This window comes from Protopterus annectens, chromosome 3.part0, assembly GCF_019279795.1.
Source record: "Protopterus annectens isolate FY-2018-M chromosome 3.part0, PAN1.0, whole genome shotgun sequence".
In the NCBI taxonomy this organism is placed as follows: Eukaryota; Metazoa; Chordata; order Ceratodontiformes; family Protopteridae; genus Protopterus; species Protopterus annectens.
In genome coordinates, this window is record NC_056731.1 from 1,495,603,795 (window position 1) to 1,495,627,493 (window position 23,699).

Sequence of the window (23,699 nt, forward strand, 5' to 3'; positions counted from 1 at the left end):
TGTATTTTATTTTTTTTGTTTTTTATTTGCAAACTGCAATGCGTGGTGATGCAGTGCCACTTTTGGGATGTTGCACAAGTGTGTGTCAGCCATGCTTAAATCTCTAAACATGAAATTTGTTTTGTTTTTTGTGGGAGTGGGGGGATTCCAGTTAAAAATTGGTTAAGTATAATCTCGCTGTGTGTGTGTGTGTGTGTGTGTGTATGCATGTGCGTAGACCTCTGGTGTAAGATCTCTGTATGCAAATGCATGTGCGTAGACCTCTGGTGTAAGATCTCTGTATGCAAAAGCAAGGGATACTGGCTGTCCTGAATAGAGTAGCCAGCAGATGTTCATCGTGTTTCCCTGTTGCAGTCATTACAATTTGGTTATCCTGCTGGCAGGCTACCCGCAGTCGGCCTGAGTTCCAAAGTCTAGGTCCGGCGTCTGTTGCTGTCTCCTCCTCCCTGACGTCAGTGCGCCAGGGGTATAAAAGATGCAGCCAACGCCATTTTCTTCAGTCTTTCTTGCCGCGCGGTGCCGGTTGGCAGACTCCTGAGATTTTCAAATTCGAATTTCAGATCCAAAGTCTTCATTAAAGCTAAGTACCCCGTTGGAAACTTTTTTTTTTCTTGCTCCAGACAGATGTCAGAAAAAGTTAATAATTGTATTTCTTGTGGGAAGCAAATACCTCCATAAGGATTTTCATTCTTACTGTATTCCTTGCCTGGGCCCTGATCACGACGGTGCTAGTTGTCTGTTTTGTGCTAGATTTAACCAATGCACTATTAAGCGTCGGTACGGTTTTGCATTTCATTACTTTGGCAGAAGATTCAATTATATAATACCATCGGAACAGCTGAGTACCGGAGTTTATAAAAAGCGCAAAGAAAAGGACAGGCATCCGAGGTCTAAAACCGACAAGGCTTCCGCTAGGCCTGTTGCCCATTCGCCGGTTCTCAGTGAGGTGTTTTTGCAGCCACTGACGCCCGCTACCTCAGAGCCACAGGCTGCTTCCGACTCTCACATGGAGCCGACTAGGCCGATGGAAACTCAAGGTATTGGACACTCAGAAACTATTCCCTCAGATGGGTCCGGAGCCGCTGAGCAGGCATCGGCTTCTGAGGGTGTTTTCAGGCCTCCACAGTTATATGTGAAACCAACTTCTGCTTCAAAGACTAAAGCAGCTCTAAAGACAAAGAAACAAGTACAGCATTCTCCTGGACAGGCCTCCATGCCTAAAAAACAGATGCTTAAAATGGCCGAAGACCTAATTACTTTGATCAGGGTTTCCCATCCCCCTCCTGATAAGAGGCCTAGGCAAGAGATAGAATATTAATCTTCAGATCAGGTTTCCATTTCCTCTGATTCCTCTTCTGAACAGGAATATTCTCTTCCTCCCTATGAGGATTCTGATGCTGAAGAATCTATCCCTTCAGCCTTTCCTCCTGAGGATTATTCTTTTGGGGAGACCCTGCATACTATCAGGGAGCATTTCCACTGGGAGAGCCAAGATTGCTCAGAATCCAAGAAAAGGCTCAGAGACTTCCTTTTATTACCTCAGCACAGGCCCCTTGCTATTCCTTCTGTTTTAGACATTGTAGATTATGTATTTTCAGAGTCCGGTCTGTCTCCTGACAATCTACCACCAGCTCCTGTTAAGCCAGACAGATAATACAGGGTTCCTGATTCACATACATTTCTTTATAAAAACCCTGCTGCTGCTGACCCACAAACTATCTCTCAGGCTCCCAAAGGGGTCAAGGCTTCCACTGCAAAATCCCTATCCCCTCTGATATGGATTCAAGGGCCCTGGACAGATGGGGGAAGAAGATTTTTACTTCTGCTACCTTGGCTGTAAGAGCTTTAAATTGTCAGTTTCATATGCTTAAATATCAGCAATATCTTATGTCCTTGCTTAAACAGCAAATGTTGACAAATTCAGAATGTGCAGAAAACAAAGAAATGCAGGATTTATTGCATGCAGCTGAACAAGTGGGAAAGCATACTTTGCAATGTGGTTTTGATTCTCTAGAGGCCTCCTGCAGGGCAGCTGTTACGGGTTCTGTCATTAGGAGGCATGCTTGGTTAAAAGAACATAATCTGCCCGATTATGTTAAAGCAAAACTATTAGATGCTCCATTACAGCATGATACCTTGTTTGGTGTTGAAGCAGAAGAGGTGTTGAAGAAAATGGGGGACAAAGCTAAATCTATGCAAACAATCAAGGATTTCTTACAGGTACAGCCTCCCAGATTTAGCAGGAATTGGCCTACAAAGAATTGGTCCTTTCCAATGTCAGGCCACAAAGAGGCAGATGCAGACGCCCCAGAGGCAGATCACAGCCCCAAGGCTCATACAGGCCTAAACAATGGGGTGCTTCTACCTCCAAAAGCAGAGAGGAAAAATCACAGCCATACAGAAAAGTCTCAATGACTTTCCCCTGCCAGCACCAAGCACTTATCTTCTGGCAGCTCCTTTGGGGGGAAAACTAGCACTTTTTTCACAAAATTGGCACATGATCACCCAGGGCAAATGGGTCTTAAATATCCTATCACAAGACTTACAGATTCCACTTTCACACCCTGCCAAGGCCAAACGGTATGCCAGACATGCCATGCAATCAATGGGCAGAGGCACAAAAACAAGTTTCATCCCTCATGGACATGAGAGCCATTCAGCAAATACCACAGCAAGAGCAGGGACTAGGATTTTACTCAAGGCTATTCTTGGTGCCCAGAAAGGACAAAGCCTGGAGACCAATACTGGACCTGTCTATCCTAAACACATTCCTGGATATTCCAAAATTCAAAATGTTAAAACTGCAGCAGCTTCTGCCCATGCTGGGCAAGAATGCTTGGCTTGTGACTTTAGACCTAAGAGGCATACCTGCATGTCCCAATCAGACAATCATGCAGAAGATACCTCAGATTTATAGCTGGCTCAATGCACTACCAATTCTCTGCACTGCCCTTTGGCTTATCTACTGTGCCCAGGGTCTTCACAAAATGCCTGGCACCAGTAATTGCATTTTGCAGACAGAGGAATACAAATATATACTTATTTGGACGACTGCCTTATTCAAGCAGAGAACAAGGACATTCTACTGCAGCATCTAGCGTTTGTCAAAAGATTACTAACAGGTCTGGGGTACACAGTAAACGAAAAGAAATCAAAACTCGTACCCTCTCAAGAGATAATATTCCTGGGTGCAAGCTTAAATGCAACTGCCCAGATGGCTCATCCCACGCCAGACAAACACAGACAACTGACTACTTATTTCAAAATGTTGGCAACAAAGACCCAGTTATCTGCAAGAAAAATTCTGCAGGCTTTGGACTTCATGGCATCCTGTATTCTGCCAATTCCATATGCAAGACTGCATATGAGGAAACTTCAATGGTATCTAAAAAGTGTTTGGACTCAACATTGCCACAGCCTGGAAACAATAATTACCATCCTTGCCTGCCTGCAACAGGAGTTTCGATGGTGGGCAAAGGCCTGTCACCACAACACGGGACAGCCATTCACCTTACCCACAGCCAGGCAGACACTGACAACAGATGCATCAGATTATGCCTGGGGGGCCCATATGGCATGAAGATGTATTCAGGGCACATGGTCCACAAGTCAAATGCATCTACATATCAATCAAAAAGAGATGCTAGCTGTTCAGAATGCCCTGACAGCCTTCAAGGATCTACTTCATCCCGGACAACTACTGATAAAGACTGACAATACTACAGTCATGTGGTACATAAACAAGCAGGGCGGCACACATTCCTACCCCCTCTGCAGACTAGCCATGAACTTGTGGGACACAGCATTGACTTACCAAGTACATCTGCAATCACAATTCCTGCCAGGAAGGATAAATACTCTGGCAGACGAACCAAGCAGAAACCTAATGGATCCCCACGAGTGGAAATTGGATCCACAAGTCTTCAGCATGATGATAAGGAACTGTGGATGCCCGGACATAGACCTATTTGCCTCCCCTCACAACTGCCAACTACAGAGATTCTGCACAAGGACTTATCACAAGCAAGCGTGGAAAGTGGATGCTCTATCTTTCAGCTGGAAAAACCTAACAGTATATGCCTTTCCTCCTCTGCCTGTCCTCCCCAAGGTACTCCTCAAGGTCAGACAAGAGAAGCCAAAAATTATACTGATTGCCCCAGACTGGCCCCACCAGCACTGGTACACAATCCTAAAGAGCTGGTCTCAATGCCCAGCTTGGACATTACCTCAAATTCCTCACTTATTGACCCAACAAGACAGTCGGATACTGCACAGTCCACCCAGGACCTTAAACCTGGCAGCATGGCAGATAATGTAGCCATTCAAGACACACCTCTCTCTAAAGCAGTGATGGATGTTATTTTGCAGGCCAGGAGGAGTAGCACCAGAAAATCTTATGCAGAAAAATGGAAGAGATTCTGTGCTTGGCGCAAGGTATTGACACGATTGTTCCAAATATTCCTCAGATTTTTCAATACTTAACTGAGATGCTGGATAAAGGCCTTTCCTTTTCATCAATTAAAATTCATGCCTCTGCCATTTCGGCTCATTACAGTACAGAACCACGTATCTTTTCTCGTCCATTACTAAGGCAGTACCTCAGAGGGGCCAAAAACATAAGACTTCCAAGGAGAGCACCAATACCTGCATGGGACCTCAACTATGTCTTGGAAAAACTGCCTCCATTTGAGCTAGCCTCTGCAGCGGATATAAAATTCTTATCCTGGAAAACAGCTCTGCTCCTAGCGGTAACCTCCGCTAGACAAGTTTGAGTTACAGGCACTCATGGCTGTGGAACCTTTTATTTTCCATCCTGACAGGGTTTCTCTGAGGACAAACCCTACATTTATGCCTAAGGTAGTGTCCATTGTGGCCGTTAACCAAACAATTCATTTGCCTACCTTTTTTATCCAAACCCACAGAATAAGGGTAAGAGACTTCTGCATTCTTTGGACATTCACAGGCAGCTACGCTTCTACTTGGACAGAACCAAAGCTTTCAGAAAGACTGAACAACTTCTAGTGGCATATGCTGCAGGATCACAAGGAAAGCCCATCTCAAAGCAGACCATTTCAAAGTGGATAGGCCACTGCATTCGTTTCTGCTATTCACAGCATGGCAAATCAGTGCCTAAGGGCATTAGGCCACATTCAACCAGAGCAGCAGTCACTTCAGCAGCCTTCCTCAGAGGAGTACCAACCAAAGACATCTTAGAGGATGCAATTTGGAGTTCAGTGCACACTTTTACAAAGCACTATCACTTACCTCTCTACTCTAAATCCAGGGCAGGCTTTGCTATGGCTTTCCCATTGCAGTTCTGTAGGGCCTCATAGCCTCTCCCAATCCTATTTAGCACCAGCTCCCAACTTTAGCTTTGGGATTCAACCCAATTGTAATGACTGCAACAGTGAAACATGATGAACATAGTACAGTTGTGTACCTACCATAAATGTAGATGTTCAAGTGTATTCACTGTTGCAGTCCAAGTTTCCCTCCCACTATCCCCCTTTTCCTTTGCTGGGACTTATCCGTACTTCTCTATTCTATACAATCTATGGGGTGTATTTGCTTGTAGTTGAAGGAAAAGTTGTTTTTTGTGTGTGCATGCTTATTGGCATAATTTAGCCTACCATTTTAGGGGCACCTGACATCTGGGACAAGAAAAACTAAAGAAAATGGCGTTGGCTGCATCTTTTATACCCCTGGCGCACTTGACGTCAGGGAGGAGGCGACAGCAACCGGCGCTGGACCTAGACTTTGGAACTCGGGCCGACTGCGGGTAGCCTGCCAGCAGGATAACCCAATTGTAATGACTGCAACAGTGAATACACTCTAACATCTACATTTATGGTAGGTACATAACTGCACTTTGTAGGTGATCTAAACCAGATGCCTTAAGAGATGCCTACAAAACCTAAAGTGTACCTTTTCAGGAAAGGGAGCAGAGGTCAGAGTGGCTCAGGGGAATCCTCACTATACAGAACGATAGCAAAATTCAGGTGTTGTGCAAAGGTGGGGAGAAGAGGAGAACTTTCTTGAAGATGAATTGAGTATGTAAGTATAAAGGGAATGTGATAAATGCATTCAGCAGCTTTGAGAGGACTGGAGTCTAAAACACAGTGGAGGAATTGGAGAATTCATGTGACAGACCTTGATACTTTTGGTAGAGTACATTAGAGAAGAATTTTCATAATCTTTAACAGAGTATTATTTCTAGTTGCTGGTGCTTGGCTTTTGAGAACCTTCCTTTCCAGTTAAATGTTACTTTTGAAGTATCATGGGTATTTTGCAACATGTTACTTGTAACTTGTTTTGTGCATAGATGGTTCAGCTGCTGAAAAAACAACTGAAGAGAAGAACAAAGAGTCTACATCTGCCCAAAATAGCCCAGAAGAAAAAGAAGAAAGGTACTTTTTTAAGTTTTAAATGTCTTTGTTGAGCTGAAGTACTGATGGCTGTGACTGTTCACTGTCCGTAAGACAGATTGTACATTGCCATTAGAAGATAAAGCAGACCAGGTTTGCTTCAGATAGTAATGGTTTGAACTGTGAAAAGCCAAGTCATTTGCAAGAAGATTTAAAATGGTTCGTCATCAAGCTGCATGAAATCAGTGGAGTACAGTTAACACAGGCTTTTAAGAAGTCCTTCCATTTCACTGTTGCAGTATTCTTTACATTAGGGATCCCTTGCCAAGGGCGGTCCAATGTCTGGCCAGTTTACCAAAGCCTTTATTTTGCCTTGAGGTACACCGTACATCGCACACATGCTCCTTGCATAGTGTAGGGCATTAAGGTGACGTCTGGATGTCTTCTTTCGAAAGACACAATGGATGGTACTTCCCGCTCCGAGTCGGCATTCTGTGAAGAAGGCCAAGAAGTCTAGGCAGGAATCTTCTGTTCAGCCTCTGCCAGACGTGTCTCCCAAGACAAGTAAATGCCCAGAGGTTTGCCTGGCTTTGTCATTGGATTCCTCTGCTACGATAATGTTGGAGGCCAGCAGGGATCCAACTTTAAGCATGCCCAAGGAGGTTTTGCAGACCTCCGTTTTTGGATGGTTATGGGAATCGTGGCTGATTTATTTCCGAGGGACCTAGGGGTGTTCCTCCGGTATTAGAAAAGAAGTCCCTACTACCATTATTGAATGTTGTCCTGGGTCAGAGCCTTCCACATTTTATAAGGCAGATATCCCATTGAAGAAAGCAAAAGACTAAACCTATTTCTCCTGCTCCTAAGGATCCACAGAATTAATGGCAGGCCTTCACTCAGGATTTGTCCAGTGCTTTGATGGCACTGAAATCTCCTCAGGAAGATGTTAGTGTTTCATTGTTGCAGTCTTTACAGATGGGTTAGCCTGCTCCCGGTAGCCCACAGTCAGCCAGAATACCGAAGTCCTTGGTATATGACGTCTGCTGCCTCTGGTTTAAGCCTGACGTCAGGACGTAGAGTACAAAAGCTGGCAGCCGATGCCATTTCCTCAGTCTTTCTTGCTGTGGAGCCTGAAGCAGAAGTATTTTGCACGAGTGCCAGTCAGCAGATTTGCCTTCTTTTTGTATTCCAACTTCTAAAGTTGAAGATGTCCTCAGATAAGTACCCCGTTGGGGACCCTTTTTTCTTGGTTTAACGAATGTCAGAGAAAGTTAATAATTGTCTTGCCTGTGGAAAACAGATTCCGCATCGTGATTTTCATTCTTACTATATCACTTGTTTGGGCCTTGAGCACGACGTCCCTAATTGTGATTTTTGTGCTTCTTTCAACCTGCGTACCCTATGCCGTAGGGCTAGGATTGTATATAAGCACTTCGGAGTTTGGCCTAAGTTCGTCGGTATGGCATCTTCTGGCCTCCCGACTTTAGATGTTCCTAAGAAGCTCAAGGATCGCGACAGGCTTAGGGTCAAATTAACCAATGACAACCCTGTTAAGTTGGTTGTCGGTCCAGCGGTAGCCAGTGAGGTGCTTTTGTTGGCGCTGCAGTCTGCGGATGTTCAGCAGCAGGTGTCTGCAGAGGCCTTTTCTGAGTCCTCTATTCCACAGGCTTCTACCTAGTCTTAGGACCCCCTGCCAGTCACTGCCTGTGATGGATCCAGAGTCGCTAAGCTGGTGCCAGCTTCTGAGGCCTCTTTTCTCTGCCCGGAAACCAGATTCAGACCAATGACCTTGGTTCACACTTCTGCAGTGGCTAGGCCTCCCGAGTCCTTCCAGCTTTCTAGCAGGCCTCCCAGCTGAAAATCTACTCCTAAGCAGGTGCCCTCCTCCCCTCATTTGCCTCCGGCTCAGATGGTTAAGATGGGTAGTGATCTCTTGACTCTTATCAGGGGCTCTCAGCCACCTTCTTCTAAGAGGGCTATGGAATTGTCCCCAGAAGTTTTATCTGCCTCAGACTCAAAGGTTTCCAGCACCTCTGCTGATGAAGGACACTCAGCTTTTTTCTGGTTTTGAGGATTCTGATGCTGAAGACTCTCTTCTGCCCCCCCCCCCCCCAGAAGATTTTTCTTTTGGTGATGCTCTGAATACCCTTGGGGAGCATTTTAAATGGGAAAGTCAGGACTACCCTCAGTCTAAGAAGTGGATTAGGGAGTTCTTGAATTTGCCTCAGCATAAACCTTTGGTTATCCGTCTGGTTTTGGAAGTTGTTGATGTTTTTATGGAGAATTCCTTGCCTCCTAATTCTGTTCCTCCTGCTCCCAGAAAGCCTGACCGGTATTATAGAGATATTCTTAGTGTTTCACTGTTGCAGTCCTCACATATAGGTTATCCAGCTCTCGGTAGCCCTCAGTCAGCCCGAATACCAGAGTCCTTGGTACATGACGTCAGCTGCCGCTGGTTGTAAAACTGATGACAGAACGTCTGGTATAAAGGGAGGCAGCCAACGCCATTTCCCCAGTCTTTCTTGTCATGGAGCCCGAAGCAGATGCAATTCGCACTAGTGCCAGTCGGCCGTTTAACTTCTTTTTGCTTTCAGACTACCAAGTTGAAGACTCCTTCAGATAAGTACCCCATTGGGGATCCTCTTTTCTTGATTTAACGAATGTCAGATAAAGTTAATAACCGTCTTGCCTGTGAAAAACAGATTTCCATTCCTATTGTATAACTTGTTTGGGCCCTGAGCACGACGTCCCTAACTGCGATCTCTGTGTTTCCTTTAGCCCACATACCATACGCCGTAGAGCTAAGATTTTGTATAAGCATTGCTGAGTCTGGCCTAATTTTGTCAGTATGGCGTCTGCTGGTCTCCTGACTTTGGATATATCTAGGAAACTCAAAGACAAGGACCACGACAGGCCTAGGGTTAAATCTGCCGACGCTGGTGAAATTGGTCATGAGCACAGCGGTAGTCAGTGAGGCGGTTTCGCAGCCCCTGCAGTCCTCAGATTTTCAGCTGCAAGCCTCTGCCGAGACCTTTACGGAGTCCTCCATGCCACAAGCTGCTATTTCGTCTTCAGACCCTCTGCCTGTCGCCGCCTCAGATGGGTCTGGAGCTGCTTTGCAGGCACCAGCTTTTGACGCCTCTTCTTTTCAACATGAGACCAGAACCAGACAGACTACCGTAGTTTAGACTTTTGCAGTTGCTAGGCCTCCCGAGTCCCTCTGGATTGCTAGTAAACCTTCTAGCTGCAAACCTACTCGCAAGCAGGCGTCTGCCTCCCCTCCTGTGCCTCAGTCCCATTTGGTGAAGATGGCTGGTGATCTTCTTTCCCTGATTAGTGCCCCCCCCCCCCTTCAAAGAGGGCTCGGGAATTATCTCCTGATGTTTTGTCTGTCTCCGATTCTGAGATTTCCAGTATGTCTGCTGGTGAAGAAGGAATTTCTTATCTTTTTTTCTGGATTTGAGGATTCTGATGCTGAGGACTCTATCCCTTCTGCTTCCCCTCCAGAAGATTTTTCCTGTGGGGATACTTTGAATACCCTTGGGGAGCATTTTAAATGGGAATGTCAGGATTTTCCACAGTCTAAGAAAAGAATCTGGGGAATATTTGGATTTGCCACTGCATAAGCCTCTGGCTATTCCTCCAGATGTTCATGTTTCACTGTTGCAGTCATTACACTTGGGTTATCCTGCTGACAGGCTACCCGCAGTCGGCCTGAATTCCAAAGTCCTGGTCCGGCGTCTGTTGCTGTCGCCTCTTCTCTGACGTTAGTGCGCCAGGGGTATACAAGATGCAGCAGACGCCATTTTCTTCAGTCTTTCTTGCTGCGCGGTGCCCGAAGCAAAAGCAGTTCGCAAGTGCCGGTCGGCAGACTCCTGAGATTTTCGAAATTGAATTTCAGATCCGAAGTCTTCAATAAAGCTAAGTACCCCATTGGGGAAACTTTTTCTTGCTCCAGTCCGATGTCATTAAAAGTTAACATTTATATTTCTTGTGGGAAGCAAATACCTCAAGGATTTCCATTCTTACTGTATTCCTTGCCTAGGCCCTGACCACGACGTTGCTAGTTTTCAGTTTTGTGCTAGAATTCAACCAATGCACTATTAAGCGTCTGTTCGATTTTGCTTTACATTAGTTTGGCCGAAGGTTTAACTACAGAATGCAGTCGGAACAACCGACGACCGGAGTTCATAAAAAGTGCAAGGACAAAGAAATAGACAGGCATCCGAGGTCCAAAACCGACGACTAAGCCTCTTCTAGGCCAGTCGCCGGTTCTCAGTGAGGCGCTTTCGCAGCCCCTGACACCCACTACCTCAGAGCCACAGGCCGCCTCCGACTCCCAAGTGGAGACAACTAGGCCTCTGGAAACTCGAGGTATTGGGCCTACGGAAACTATTCCCTCAGATGGGTCCGGAGCCACTTAGCAGGCATTGGCTTCTGAGGGTGTTTTCAGACCTACACAGCTTATTATCAAGACCTCTTCAGCAGCCAAGGCAAAGTCTAAAACACCTTTAAAGACAAAGAAACAAGTACAGCATTCTCCATGCCAAAGAAACAAATGCTTAAAATGGCCGAAGACCTAATTACATTGATCAGGGGTTCCCATCCCCTCCTGATAAAAGGCCTAGGCAAGACACTGACTATGACTCCTCTGACCAGGTTTCTATTTCTTCTGATTCCTCTTCAGAACAGGGATGTTCTCTTCCTCCCTATGAGGATTCTGATGCTGAAGAATCTTTCCCTTCAGCCTCTCCTCCTGAGGACTACTCTTTTGGAGAAACACTACACACCATGAGGGAGCATTTCCATTGGGAGAGCCAGGATTATTCAGAATCCAAGAAAAGGCTCGGAGACTTTCTTTTATTGCCTCAGCACAGGTCCCTTGCTATTTCCCCTGTACTAGATATTGTTGATGTATTTTCTGAATCCAGTTTGTCTCCTGATTCTTTACCCCCCTGCACCAGTTAAGCCAGATAGGTACTACAGGGTCCCAGATTCCCATAAATTTCTTTATAAAAACCCTGCTGCTGATCCAGAAACAATTTCTCAGGGTCCCAAAGGGGTCAAGGCTTCCACTGCAAAAAATCCTGTTCCCTCTCATAGGGATTCTAGAGCACTGGACAGATTGGGAGGAAAAAGGTTTACACCTCTGCTACTTTAGCTGTAAGGGCTTTAAACTGACAGTTTCACATGCTTAAATATCAACAGTACCTAATGTCTTTGCTAAAACGGAAAATGCTTACAGGCTCTGAATGTCCTGAAAACAAGGAAATGCAGGATTTATTGCATGCAGCTGAACAAGTGGGGAAGCATACTTTGCAATATGGTTTTGATTCATTAGAGGCTTCTTGCAGAGCCGCAGTTACAGGTTCTGTCATTCGATGGCATGCTTGGTTAAAAGAACAGAGTTTACCTGATCATGTTAAAGCAAAATTATTGGATGCTCCATTACAGAATGATACTTTGTTTGGTGTTAAGGCAGAAGAGGTGTTAAAGAAAATGGAGGATAAAGCAAAATCAATGCAGACATTAAAAGATTTCTTACAGGTTCAGCCACCCAGATTTAGCAGGAACTGGCCTTCTAAAAATTGGTCCTTTCCAGTCTCAGACAGGCCACAGAGGCAGATACAGATGCCCAAGAGGCAGATCTCAGCCCCAAGGCTCATACAGACCTAAACAGTGGGGTGCTTCAGCCCCCAAAGTCGGAGAAGACAAATCACAACCTTATAGGAAACAGTCCCAATGACTTTCCTCTACCAATGCCAAGCACTTACCTTTTGGCAGCACCCTTAGGGGGGAAACTAGTACTTTTCTCTCAAAATTGGCACATGATCACCCAGGACAAATGGGTTCTGAATATTGTTTCTCAGGGTTACAGGTTCCACTTTCACACCCTACCAAGGCCAAAGGGTATGCCAGACCTGCCACACAGTCAATGGCCGGAGGCACAAAAACAGATTACTGCTCTCATGGACATGAGGGCTGTTCAAAAAGTACCACAGTAAGAGCAGGGGCAAGATTTTTACTAGAGACTTCTTGGTACCCAGAAAGGACAAAGCCTGGAGACCAATACTGGACCTGTCTACTCTAAATGTTCCAAAATTCAGAATGTTGACACTACAGCAACTTCTACCCATGCGGGCCAAGAAGGCTTGGCTAGTTACTTTGGACCTCAAAGAGGCATACCTGCATGTCCCAATCAGACAATCTTGCAGAAGATACCTTCGATTCATAGCTGGCTCAATGCATTACCAATTCTCTGCACTGCCCTTTGGCTTATCTACTGCACCCAGGGTCTTCACAAAATGCCTGGCACCAGTAATTGCATTTTGCAGACAAAAAGGAATTCAGATATATCCCTATTTGGACGACTGCCTTATTCAAGCAGAGAGCAAGGGCATTCTACTAAAGCATCTGGCGTTTGTAAAAAGATTACTAATTTGCCTAGGGTACACAGTAAACGAAAAGAAATCAAAACTAGTGCCCTCTCAAGAGATAATATTCCTGGGTGCAAGCTTAAATACAACTGCCCAGATGGCTTCTCACGCCAGACAAAGGCAACTGACTCATTACTTTCAAATGATGGCAACAAAGACCCAGCTACCTGCAAGAAAAATTCTGCAGGCTTTGGGCTTCATGGTATCCTGCATCCTGCTAATTCCATATACAAGACAACATATGAGGAAGCTACAGTGGTATCTAAAAAGTGTTTGGACTCGACATTGCCACAGCTTGGAAACAATAATGACTCTCATTCCCCGATGGGCACTGGCCTGTCACCACAACAAGGGACAGCCTTTCAATTTACCCACAGCCAGGCAGACACTAACAGATGCATCGGATTATGCCTGGGGGGCACACATGTGGGAAAATGTATTCAGGGCACGTGGCCCGCAGACCTAATGCATCTTCATATCAATCAAAAAGAGATGCTAGCTGTAGAGAATGTCCTGACAGCCTTCAAGGATCTACTACATCCAGGACAACTGTTGCTAAAGACGGACAATACTACAGTCATGTGGTACATAAGCAAGGGGGCACACATTCCTACCCCCTCTGCAGGCAAGCCATGACTTTGTGGAATACAGCACTGACATATCAAGTACATCTGCAGGCACAATTCCTGCCAGGAAAGAAAAATACTCTGGCAGACTAACAAAGCAGAAACCTCATGGACCCTCACGAGTAGAAACTAGATCCACAAGTCTTCAGCATGATAACAAGGAAATGGGGATGCCTAGACATCTATTTGCCTCCCCTCACAACTGCCAACTCCAGAGATTCTGCACAAGGACTTATCACTCACAAGCATGGAAGGTGGATGTTCTTTCATTCAGCAGGAAAACCTTAACAGTTTATGCCTTTCCACCACTGCCTCTCCTCCCCAAGGTACTCCAAGTCAGACAAGAGAAGCCAAAAATGATTCTGATTGCCCCAGACTAGCCACGCCAGCACTGGTACCCAATCCTAAAGAGCTCGTCTCAAGGCCCAGCCTGGACTTTACCTCAAATTCCTTATCTGACCCAACAAAAGAATCGGATCCTGCACAGCCAAGTCAACCTTAAATCTGGCTGCATGGCGAATATAACCACTCGGGACACAACTCTCTCTAAAGCAGTTATGGATATCATTTTGGAAGCCAAAAGGCCCAGCACCAGGAAATCTTATGCAGAAAAATAGAAGAGATTCTGTGCTTGGAACCAGGCACAAGGACTTTAACCGCTTGTTCCAAATATTCTTCAGATTTTACAGTACCTAACTGAGATGCTGGACAAAGGCCTGTCCTCCTTCTCATCAATTAAGATCCATGCCTCTGCCATTTCGGCTCATTACAATACGGAACCTCCTATTTTCTCACATCCACTGCTAAGACAGTACCTCAGAGGGGCAAAAAAACATAAGACCCCCAAGGAGAGCACTGATACTTACATGGGACCTCAACTTTGTCTTGGAAAAGCTCACACTGCCTCCTTTTGAGCCAGCCAATACAGCTGAGATAAAATTCTTATCATGGAAAACTGCTCTGCTCCTAGCAATAACTTCAGCAAGAAGAGTCTGAGTTACAGGCGTTAATGGCAGTGGAACCTTTTTATCATTTTTCATCCGGACAGGGTTTCTCCAAGGACAAACCCAACATTTATGCCAAAGGTAGTATCCAGTGTGGCTCTTAACCAGACCATTCATTTGCCAACTTTTTATCCAAATCCCCAGAATAAAGGGGAGAGACTTCTGCACTCTTTGGACATACACAGGCTGCTACGCTTCTACTTGGACAAAACAAAAGTTTTCAGAAAAACTGAGCAACTTTTTGTGGCATATGCTGCAGGAACACAAGGAAAGGCTATTTCAAAGCAGACTATTTCCAAATGGATAGGACTCTGCATTCGTTTCTGCTATACACAGTATGGCAAATCAGTGCCTAAGAATATTAGGCCACATTCTACCAGGGCAGCAGCCACATCAGCAGCCTTTCTCAGCGGAGTATCAACCAAAGAAATTTTGGAGGCTGCAACTTGGAGTTCAGTGCACACTTTTACCAAGCACTATCACTTACCTCTTTACTCTAAATCCAGGGCAGACTTTGCCACTGCAGGGCATAATAGCCACTCCTAATCCTATTTAGACCCAGCCGCCCAACCTCAGCTTTGGGATTCAACCCAAGTGTAATGACTGCAACAGTGAAACACGATGAACATAGTACAGTTGTGTACCTACCATAAATGTAGATGTTCGAGTGTATTCACTGTTGCAGTCCAGGTTACCCACCCACCATCCCCCTTCTTTGCTGGGACCTATGTGGTGTATTTGCTTGTAGATGAAGGTATTGTTTAGTGTCTATTTTACTGTATGTTTTTATAAGCAATATGTATTGCCTACCTTCTTGGGGGCACCTGACATCTGGGGCAAGAAAAACTGAAGAAAATGGCGTCTGCTGCATCTTGTATACCCCTGGCGCACTGACGTCAGGGAAGAGGCGACAGCAACCGATGCCGGACCAGGACTTTGGAATTCAGGCCGACTGCGGGTAGCCTGCCAGCAGGATAACCCAAGTGTAATGACTGCAACAGTGAATACACTCTAACATCTACATTTATGGTAGGTACACAACTGTCCTGTTTGGAAGTTTGTGGATGATGTTTTCATGGAAAATTCTTTAACTCCTAATTCTGTTTCTCCTGCCCCCAGAAAACCAGATGGGTATTATGGGGTTCCTGAATCTCATCAGTTCCTTTTTAAAAACCCTACTGCTGATCCAGAAATTATTTCTCTATGCCCCAAGGGTGTTAAGGCTACTATTGCTAAAAACCCTATGCCTTCTGATAAGGAGTCTAGGACCTTGGACAGGTGGGGTGAAAACGTCTATACCTCTGCGACTCTCGCCATTAGATCCGTGAATTGTCTTTTTCACATGCTTGCGTATCAGCAGCATACTTTTGGAGGCTGTTAAGGCTAAACTTGGGAGATATTCCTTCCATGACGGAGAACAAAGATTTACAAGACTTACTGAATTCTGCAAATTTAATTAGTAAGCATTCACTTCGTTGTGGTTTTCACACTTTGGAGGCTTCCTGCAGAGCAGCAGCCACTGGTTCTGTAATTAGAAGGCATGCTTGGCTCAGGGAGCAGCCTCTTTCTGAACCTGGATGTTCCTTTGCACAAGGGCAATCTTCTTGGTAATAAGGCTGAGGAGGTACTGAAGAAGTTGAGGATAAGGCAAAATCTATGCAAGCTGTTGAGATTTCCTTCAGGATCAGCCTCCTTGGTTTAATAGGCATTATCCTTCCAAGAATTGGTCTTTGCCTGATCCTGGCAAGCAGGTTCGCTCTAGGCCTAGGGGTTTCATATCTTCCAGAGGGCAGGCTTCTGCCCCTCAAAGGGCTAAACAATGACATTCTTTTGCTAAATCGGGGAGTTCTAAGCCAGCTTCCCAAAGCAAACATTCTCTGACTCCGGCCTTCTTGTGCCTACCTCTGCGGGCCATGGGTTCCCTTTGGGGGGGGGGGTTAGCCAGGTTCACAGAGGTATGGTCTACCATCACAGATGACAAATGGGTGCTCCATATAGTAAGCCAAGGTTACAAGTTTTACTTTCACACCTTCCCTGTTTTACAAGGGTAACCAGACATACCCAGACTCTCGGGGCAGAGGTAGAAACTCGGATTTCTTCTTTACTATCGGGGCTACAGAGCCAGTTCCTACAAATCAGGTAGGCCTAGGTTTTTATTAAAGACTTTTTCTGGTACCCAAGAAAGGGGGCTCCTAGCGCCCTATTCTGGATCTTCCTGGTGATTCCCAAATTAAAGATGCTCACCCTTCAACAGTTACTGGCAAGGATTCATGGCTGGTAACTTTGGATCTAAAGGAGGTTTATCTGCACATCCCAGTAAGGGAAAGTTGCAGGCAGTTCCTTCGCTTCAGGGCTGGGAAGCAACACTTTCAATTCTCTGCTTCGTCCTTTGGCTTATCTACTGCTCCCAGAGTTTTTACCAAGTGCCTGGCTCCAGCTATTGCTTTTTGCAGGCAGAGAAATATTCAGATTTATCCTTACCCGGACGACTGTCTCATTCAAGCAAACTCCCCAGAACGACTAGAAAAAGATTTGAATTTCGTGAAGAACACTCTCGCCTTTCTGGGTTACACACTCAACGAAAAGAAGTCAAAATTGGTTCCTACAAGGGAGATTGTTTTCCTGGGAATGAGTCTGAATACAGCCACCCAGATGGTATTCCTCCCTCAACAGAAGCAAGGGGATCTGTCGGCTTACTTCATGAACTTGGCAGGCATGACCCAGCTCTCTGCAAGGCAATTCCTGCGAACGCTGGGGTTCATGGCTGCATGTATTTTGATCCCATATGCAAGACTGCATATGAGAACTTAACTGGTACCTCAAGAATCTTTGGTGTCAATACACACAGGACTTGGACTTGATTCTTCCCCTGATTCCCTGTCTACAAATGGAGTTCCTCTGGTGGGAGACTGTCTGTTCTCGGAACAAGGGTCTGCCTTTCCACCCACTGCCTGCCAGCCAGGCTGTAACCACAGATGTCTCAGATGTTGCATGGGGGGGCTCATCTGGAAGGCAGGGGCATACAGGGGACTTGGAGCAACCAGCAGATTCATCTGCACATAAACTCAAAAGAATTGAAGGCAGTACAGCAGGCCTTGCTGGCTTTCAAGGAGACCTAATCTACCCTGCGACTCTGATGATCAGGACAGACGATACCACAGTCATGTGGTACATCAACAAGCAAGGGGGGACTCGCTCTTACCCCTTGAGCAGACTAAGCATGAGACTGTGGTCCATAAAGCATCCACGGGCTTGCATCTAATAGCCCAGTATCTCCCAGGGAGGCTAAACTCCTTGGCGGATCATTTGAGCAGACATTTTCTGGATCCTCACGAGTTGCAACTGAACAAGGACATTTTCCATTGCATCAGTCATCATTGGGGCTCCCCACAAGTGGATCTTTTTCTTCTCTCTCACCAATCATCTCCTTCCAACCTTCTGCTCCAGGGAGTTTCACAACAATGCTTGGAGGGCGGACGTGTTGTCCTTCCCATAGACACGTGTCTCAGTTTTTGCATTCCCTCCTCTGCCTCTTCTTCCCAGAGTGTTGCTAAAGATAAAGGGCGAAAAATCAAAGGCTATTCTGATAGCACCAGATTGGCCCAGGCAGCATTGGTATCCCCTCCTTCACAGCCTTTCACAGGCTCAGCCTTGGCAGCTACCCCTGGTACCAGATCTGTTGGTTCAGGGAGGGGGAAAGTTTATTCATCCTAGTCTTCAAATTTTGCATTTAACTGCCTGGCTAATACTTTAAATCTTTCCCAACAGATGGTTGAAGTTCTTCATGAGGCCAGGAGGCTTAGCACCAGAAAGCCCTATGCAGATAAATGTAAGAGATTTTGCTCTTGGATGCTGGCTAAAGGAGAAGACTCTTCTCATCCTTCTCTTTCCCTCATTCTTAACTACCTAGCAAGATTGCTTAATGGTGGACTTTCCTTTTCAATCAAAATTCATGCTTCAGCAATTTCGGCTCATTGATGTTAGTGTTACCCTGCTGCAGTCATCACACTTGGGTTATCCTGCCGTCAGGCGGTCCCGCAGTCGGCCCGAATTCCAGTCTTGGTCCGGCATCGGTTGCTGTCGCTTCTTCCCTGACGTCAGTGCGCCAGGGGTATACAAGAGGCATCCAACGCCATTTTCTTCAGTCTTTCTTGCCGAGCGGTGCCTGAAGCAGAAGCAGTTCGCAAGTGCTGGTCGGCCGACACCTGAGATTTTCGAATCGAGTTTCAGTCCGAAGTCTTCAAAGCTAAGTACCCCATTGGGGAACCTTTTCTTGCCTCAGTCCGATGTCAGAAAAAGTTAATAATTGCATTTCTTGTGGGAAGCAAATACCTCATAAGGACTTTCATTCTTATTGTATTCCTTGCCTAGGCCCAGACCACGACCTCACTGGTTGTCGGTTTTGTGCTAGGTTCAATAAGTGAACTATAAAGCGAAGCTTTGATTTCATAAGACACTACTTCGGTAGGAAATTTAATTACACTATGCTGTCGGAGCAACCGACTACCGACATTCATATAAAACGCAAAGATAAAGACAGGCAGCCTAGATCCAAGCTGGACTCCGAGGCCTTGGCTGGGCTGGTCGCTGGTTCTCCGGTTTTCAGTGAGGCGCCTACGCAGCCCCTGGCTACCGCAGAATTGGAATCTCTAGCAGAGAGTTCTAGGCCGATGCAGCCATTTTCTTTAGACCCTACCGACGACATTGCGGAAGGAGAAGCCGGTGCTGTAGAAACACCTTCGGTTTCAGAAGGTGTCTTCAGACAGACTACTCTCACCATAAAATCCTATGCTAAGCTTAAGACTACTCTAAAACCAAAAAAGTCTGCACTTCATTCTCCAGTTCAAGGCCCCATGCTTAAGAAACAGATGCGTAAAATGGCTGAAGATTTGATTTCTTTAATCAGGGGTTCCCAACCCCCCCCCCCGACAAAAGGAGGCTTATGCCTCCTCTGATCGTGTCTATTTCCTCAGGCTCCTCTGAAGAACAGGATTACTCCTTTCCCCCTTATGAAGATTCTGATGCTGAAGATTCCATTCCCTCAGCTTCTCCCCCTGAAGACTATTCCTTTGGGGAAACCTTGCATACCATGAGGGAACATTCCCACTGGGAAGGTCAGGACTACTCTGACTCAAAGAAAAGGCTCCGAGAGTTTCTTTTACTCCCGCAGCACAGACCACTTGCTATCCCCCCAGTTTTAGACATTGTGGATGATGTTTACTTAGAATCTAGTCTAAATCCAGATTCTCTGCCTCCTGCTCTAGCCAAACCAGCTAGATACTATAGAGTGCCTGACTCTCACAAATTCCTTTACAAAAGCCCTGCTGCTGATCCAATCTCCCAGGTTCCCAAAGGGGCTAAGGCTTCTATGGCTAAAAATCCTGTACCCTCTGAAAGGGACTCCAGAGCACTAGATAGGTGGGGGAAGAAGGTTTACACCTCAGCTACTCTAGCTATGAGAGCACTAAATTGTCAATTTCACATGCTTAAATACCAGCAATTCCTAATGTCTCAAATGAAACAAAAGATGAGCACGCACCCTCAACAGTCTGAATTCAAGGAAATGCAGGATCTGTTGCATGCAGCTGAACAGGTGGGCAAGCATACTTTACAATGTGGATTTGATTCCTTGGAAGCTTCCTGTAGAGCAGCTGTTACTGGGTCTGTTATACGTAGGCATGCTTGGTTAAAGGAACAAACTCTGCCTGAACATGTTAAAGCAAAGCTACTAGATGCTCCCTTGCAGCAGGATGTCTTATTTGGGGTTAAAGCAGAAGAGGTTTTAAAGAAAATGGAGGTCAAGGCAAAATCTATGCAGACGGTCAAAGATTTCTTACAGGTACAGCCCCCACGCTTCGTCAGAAATTGGCCGCCAAAGAATTGGTCCTTTCCAGGTTCTGACAGACCACAGAGGGGTAAATACAGGCGCCCAAGGGGCAGAGGTCAAGCACAAATCCCTCATAAACCTCGTCAATGGGGCACTGCAACACAGAAGGGAGGAGAAGACAGGTCCCAAACTACTAGAAGGCAAACACAATGACTTACACCTCAAACTGTCAAGCAAAACTCTCTTGGCAGCTCCCTTGGGAGGAAAATTAGCACTTTTTGCAGACAACTGGGTCCTAGACATTATCTCACAAGGATACAGATTCCATTTCCACACCTTGCCAAGGATAAAACGAATGCCAAACTTGCCACAAAATCAGTGGGCAGAGGCACAAAAACAAATTACAGCTCTCGTGGATATGGGAGCCATTCAACTGGTACCTACACAGGAACAAGGCCAAGGATTTTACTCAAGGCTCTTTCTAGTCCCCAGAAAGGACAATGCTTGGAGACCCATTCTTGACCTTTCAATTCTAAACACCTTCTTGCAAGTACCCAAATTCAAGATGCTAACACTACATCAGCTTCTTCCCATGTTGGGCAAGAAAGCTTGGCTAGTAACGTTGGAACTCAAGGAGGCATACCTGCATGTCCCTATCAGACAAAATTGCAGAAGATACCTCCGTTTCGTTGCAGGTTCAACCCATTACCAATTCTATGCACTGCCCTTTGGCTTATCTATTGCGCCCAGGGTCTTCACAAAATGCCTGGCACCAGTAATTGCATACTGCAGACAAAGAGGAATTCATATATATCCATACCTGGATGACTGCCTCATCCAAGCAGAAAGCAAGGACATTCTCTTGCTTTTGTGAAACACCTTCTAAGTTGCCTAGGGTACACAGTAAACGAAAAGAAATCAAAACTAGTGCCCTCACAAAATATGACATTCTTGGGTGCCAGCTTGAATACAACGGCCCAGGTGGCTTACCTGACGCCAGACAAACTACAATTAACTCAATACTTCAAAACAATGGCAACAAAGACTCCACTCCCTGCAAGAAAAATTATGCAGGCTTTGGGCTTCATGGCATCTTGCATACTACTAATACCATTTGCAAAGCTGCATATAAGGAAATTACAATGGTACCTAAAAAGCGTATGGACTCAACACAGCCACAGCTTGGAAAAAATGATACCTCTCATTCCCTGCCTTCAACAGGAGTTTCTATGGTGGTCACAGGCATGTCACCTCAACAAGTGTCAGCCTTTCAACTTACCCCCAGCCAGGCAAACTATCACAACAGATGCATCGGACTATGCCTGGGGGGCACACATGGCAGGACGGTGCGTTCAAGGCATATGGACTGCAGATCAAAGGAATGTGCCCATCAATCAAAAATAAATGCTGGCTGCACAGAATGCCCTGACAGCCTTCAAGGACCTAATACTTCCAGGACAGCTTAGAATAAGGACAGACAACACCACAGTATTGTGGTACATAAACAAACAAGGGGGTACACACTCCTACCCTCTATGCAGGCAAGCAATGACCTTGTGGAACACAGCACTGGCTTACCAAGTTCAATTACAAGCTCAATTCCTGCCAGGAAAAAAGAACACATTGGCAGACATGACCTAAGCAGGAACATCATGGATCCCCACGAGTGGAAACTGGATCCACAAGTATTTGCAATGATAACTCAAAAATGGGGGCACCCAGACAAAGTTTTGGGGGCTGGCAAACGGGTCAATCAGATAACAAAATTTTGCACAAGGATGTTTCACCATCAAGCTTGGAAAGTGGACGCACACTCATTCAGTTGGAAAATGCTGACAGTATATGCCTTCCCTCCACTGCCCCTTCTCACAAAGGTGCTGCTGAAAGTCAGGATGGAGAGACCCCGAATGATGCTCATTGTCCCAGACTGGCCACGCCAGCACTGGTACCCACTATTAAGGAATATGGCCCAGGGCCCACCATGGATTTTACCACAGATTACTCATCTGCTCACACAGCAAGACAGTCAGATCCTACACAGCCAGCTCAAAACCTTAAATTTGGTTGCATGGCAAATCACCTAAGCAACCAGCCAGTTCCTCTTTCTCAAGCTGTTATGGAGGTTATTCTGGAAGCCAGGAGGCCCAGCACCAGGAAAGCCTACTCAGACAAATGGAAAAGGTTTTGTGCCTGGAATCAAGCTAAATGCCAAAATACCCTTCAGCCGGACATACCTCAGATTCTACAATATTTAACTGAGATGTTACACAAAGGCCTTTCCTTTTCATCTATTAAAATCCACGCCTCAGCTATTTCAGCTCACTACAACACGGATCCTCCCTTATTTTCACATCCACTTCTGAGGCAGTTTCTCAGAGGGGCCAAAAACATTAGGCCTCACAAGAGAGCACCAACACCAACTTGAGACCTCAATTTTGTTCTGAAAAAACTACGCTACCTCCTTTTGAACCAGCCTTCTCAGCTGACTTAGTTTATATCATGGAAGACTGCCTTGCTTCTAGCAATTACTTCAGCCAGAAGAGTCTCAGAGCTTCAGGCACTAATGGCAGTAGAGCCTTTCCTCATTTTCCATCAAGGCAGAGTTTCTCTATGAACTTAACCCCTCTTTTATGCCTAAGGTGGTATCCAGTGTGGCTCTAAATCAAACCATCCAGTTATCCACCTTCTTTCCAAATCCACAGAACAAAGGAGAAAGACTCCTGCATTCCTTGGACATTCACAGGCAGCTACGTTACTACTTCGATTAAACTAAGGTTTTCAGAAAATCTGACCAGCTTTTTGTATCCTATGCTACAGCATCTCAAGGAAAGGCGATCTCAAAGCAGACCATTTCCAAATGGATAGGACAATACATATTTTGCTACACCCACCATGGAAAACCAGTTCCTGCTAGCATAAGGCCGCACTCTACCAGGGCAGCAGCTACTTCTACAGCCTTCCTCAGGGGGCTCCCAACCAAGGATATTCTGGAAGCTGCAACTTGGAGTTCAGTACACACCTTCACCAAACACTATCACTTACCACTTTACTCTAAGACTAGAGCTGGCTTCGCCACTGAAGTTTTGCAGGGCCTTCTAGCCTCCTCTAACCCGGTTTGACTCCACCTCCCATCCTTAGCTTTGGGATTCTACCCAAGTGTGATGACTGCAGCAGGGTATCACGATGAACATAGTACAGTTTTGTACCTACCATAAATGTAGATGTTGGAGTGTATACCCTGCTGCAGTCCAGGTTACCCTCCCTCCATCCCCTTTGACCTAACTAAAACCTTTCAATACCTTAAAATCTGATGCAACCTTTGTGTGGTGTATTTGCTTATAGCTGGAGGGATGTTTTGGTTGTGATAAACTTTTATTATTGGTACTATCTACTGACCACTTTTTGGGGGGGCACCTGACATCTGGGGCACCATGACCAAT

At 45.7% G+C, this 23,699-nt stretch overlaps 1 protein-coding gene across 1 annotated transcript in view; it reads left to right on the plus strand.

Annotated features, from left to right (window-relative positions):
* TCEA1 (transcription elongation factor A1) overlaps positions 1–23,699 on the plus strand; it is a gene marked incomplete in the record, with an annotated part of 560,757 nt that overhangs the window by 121,383 nt on the left and 415,675 nt on the right. Inside the window, 1 exon segment of the mRNA XM_044065512.1 lies at positions 6,323–6,407. Within this exon segment, the coding sequence (XP_043921447.1) occupies positions 6,323–6,407 (85 nt within the window).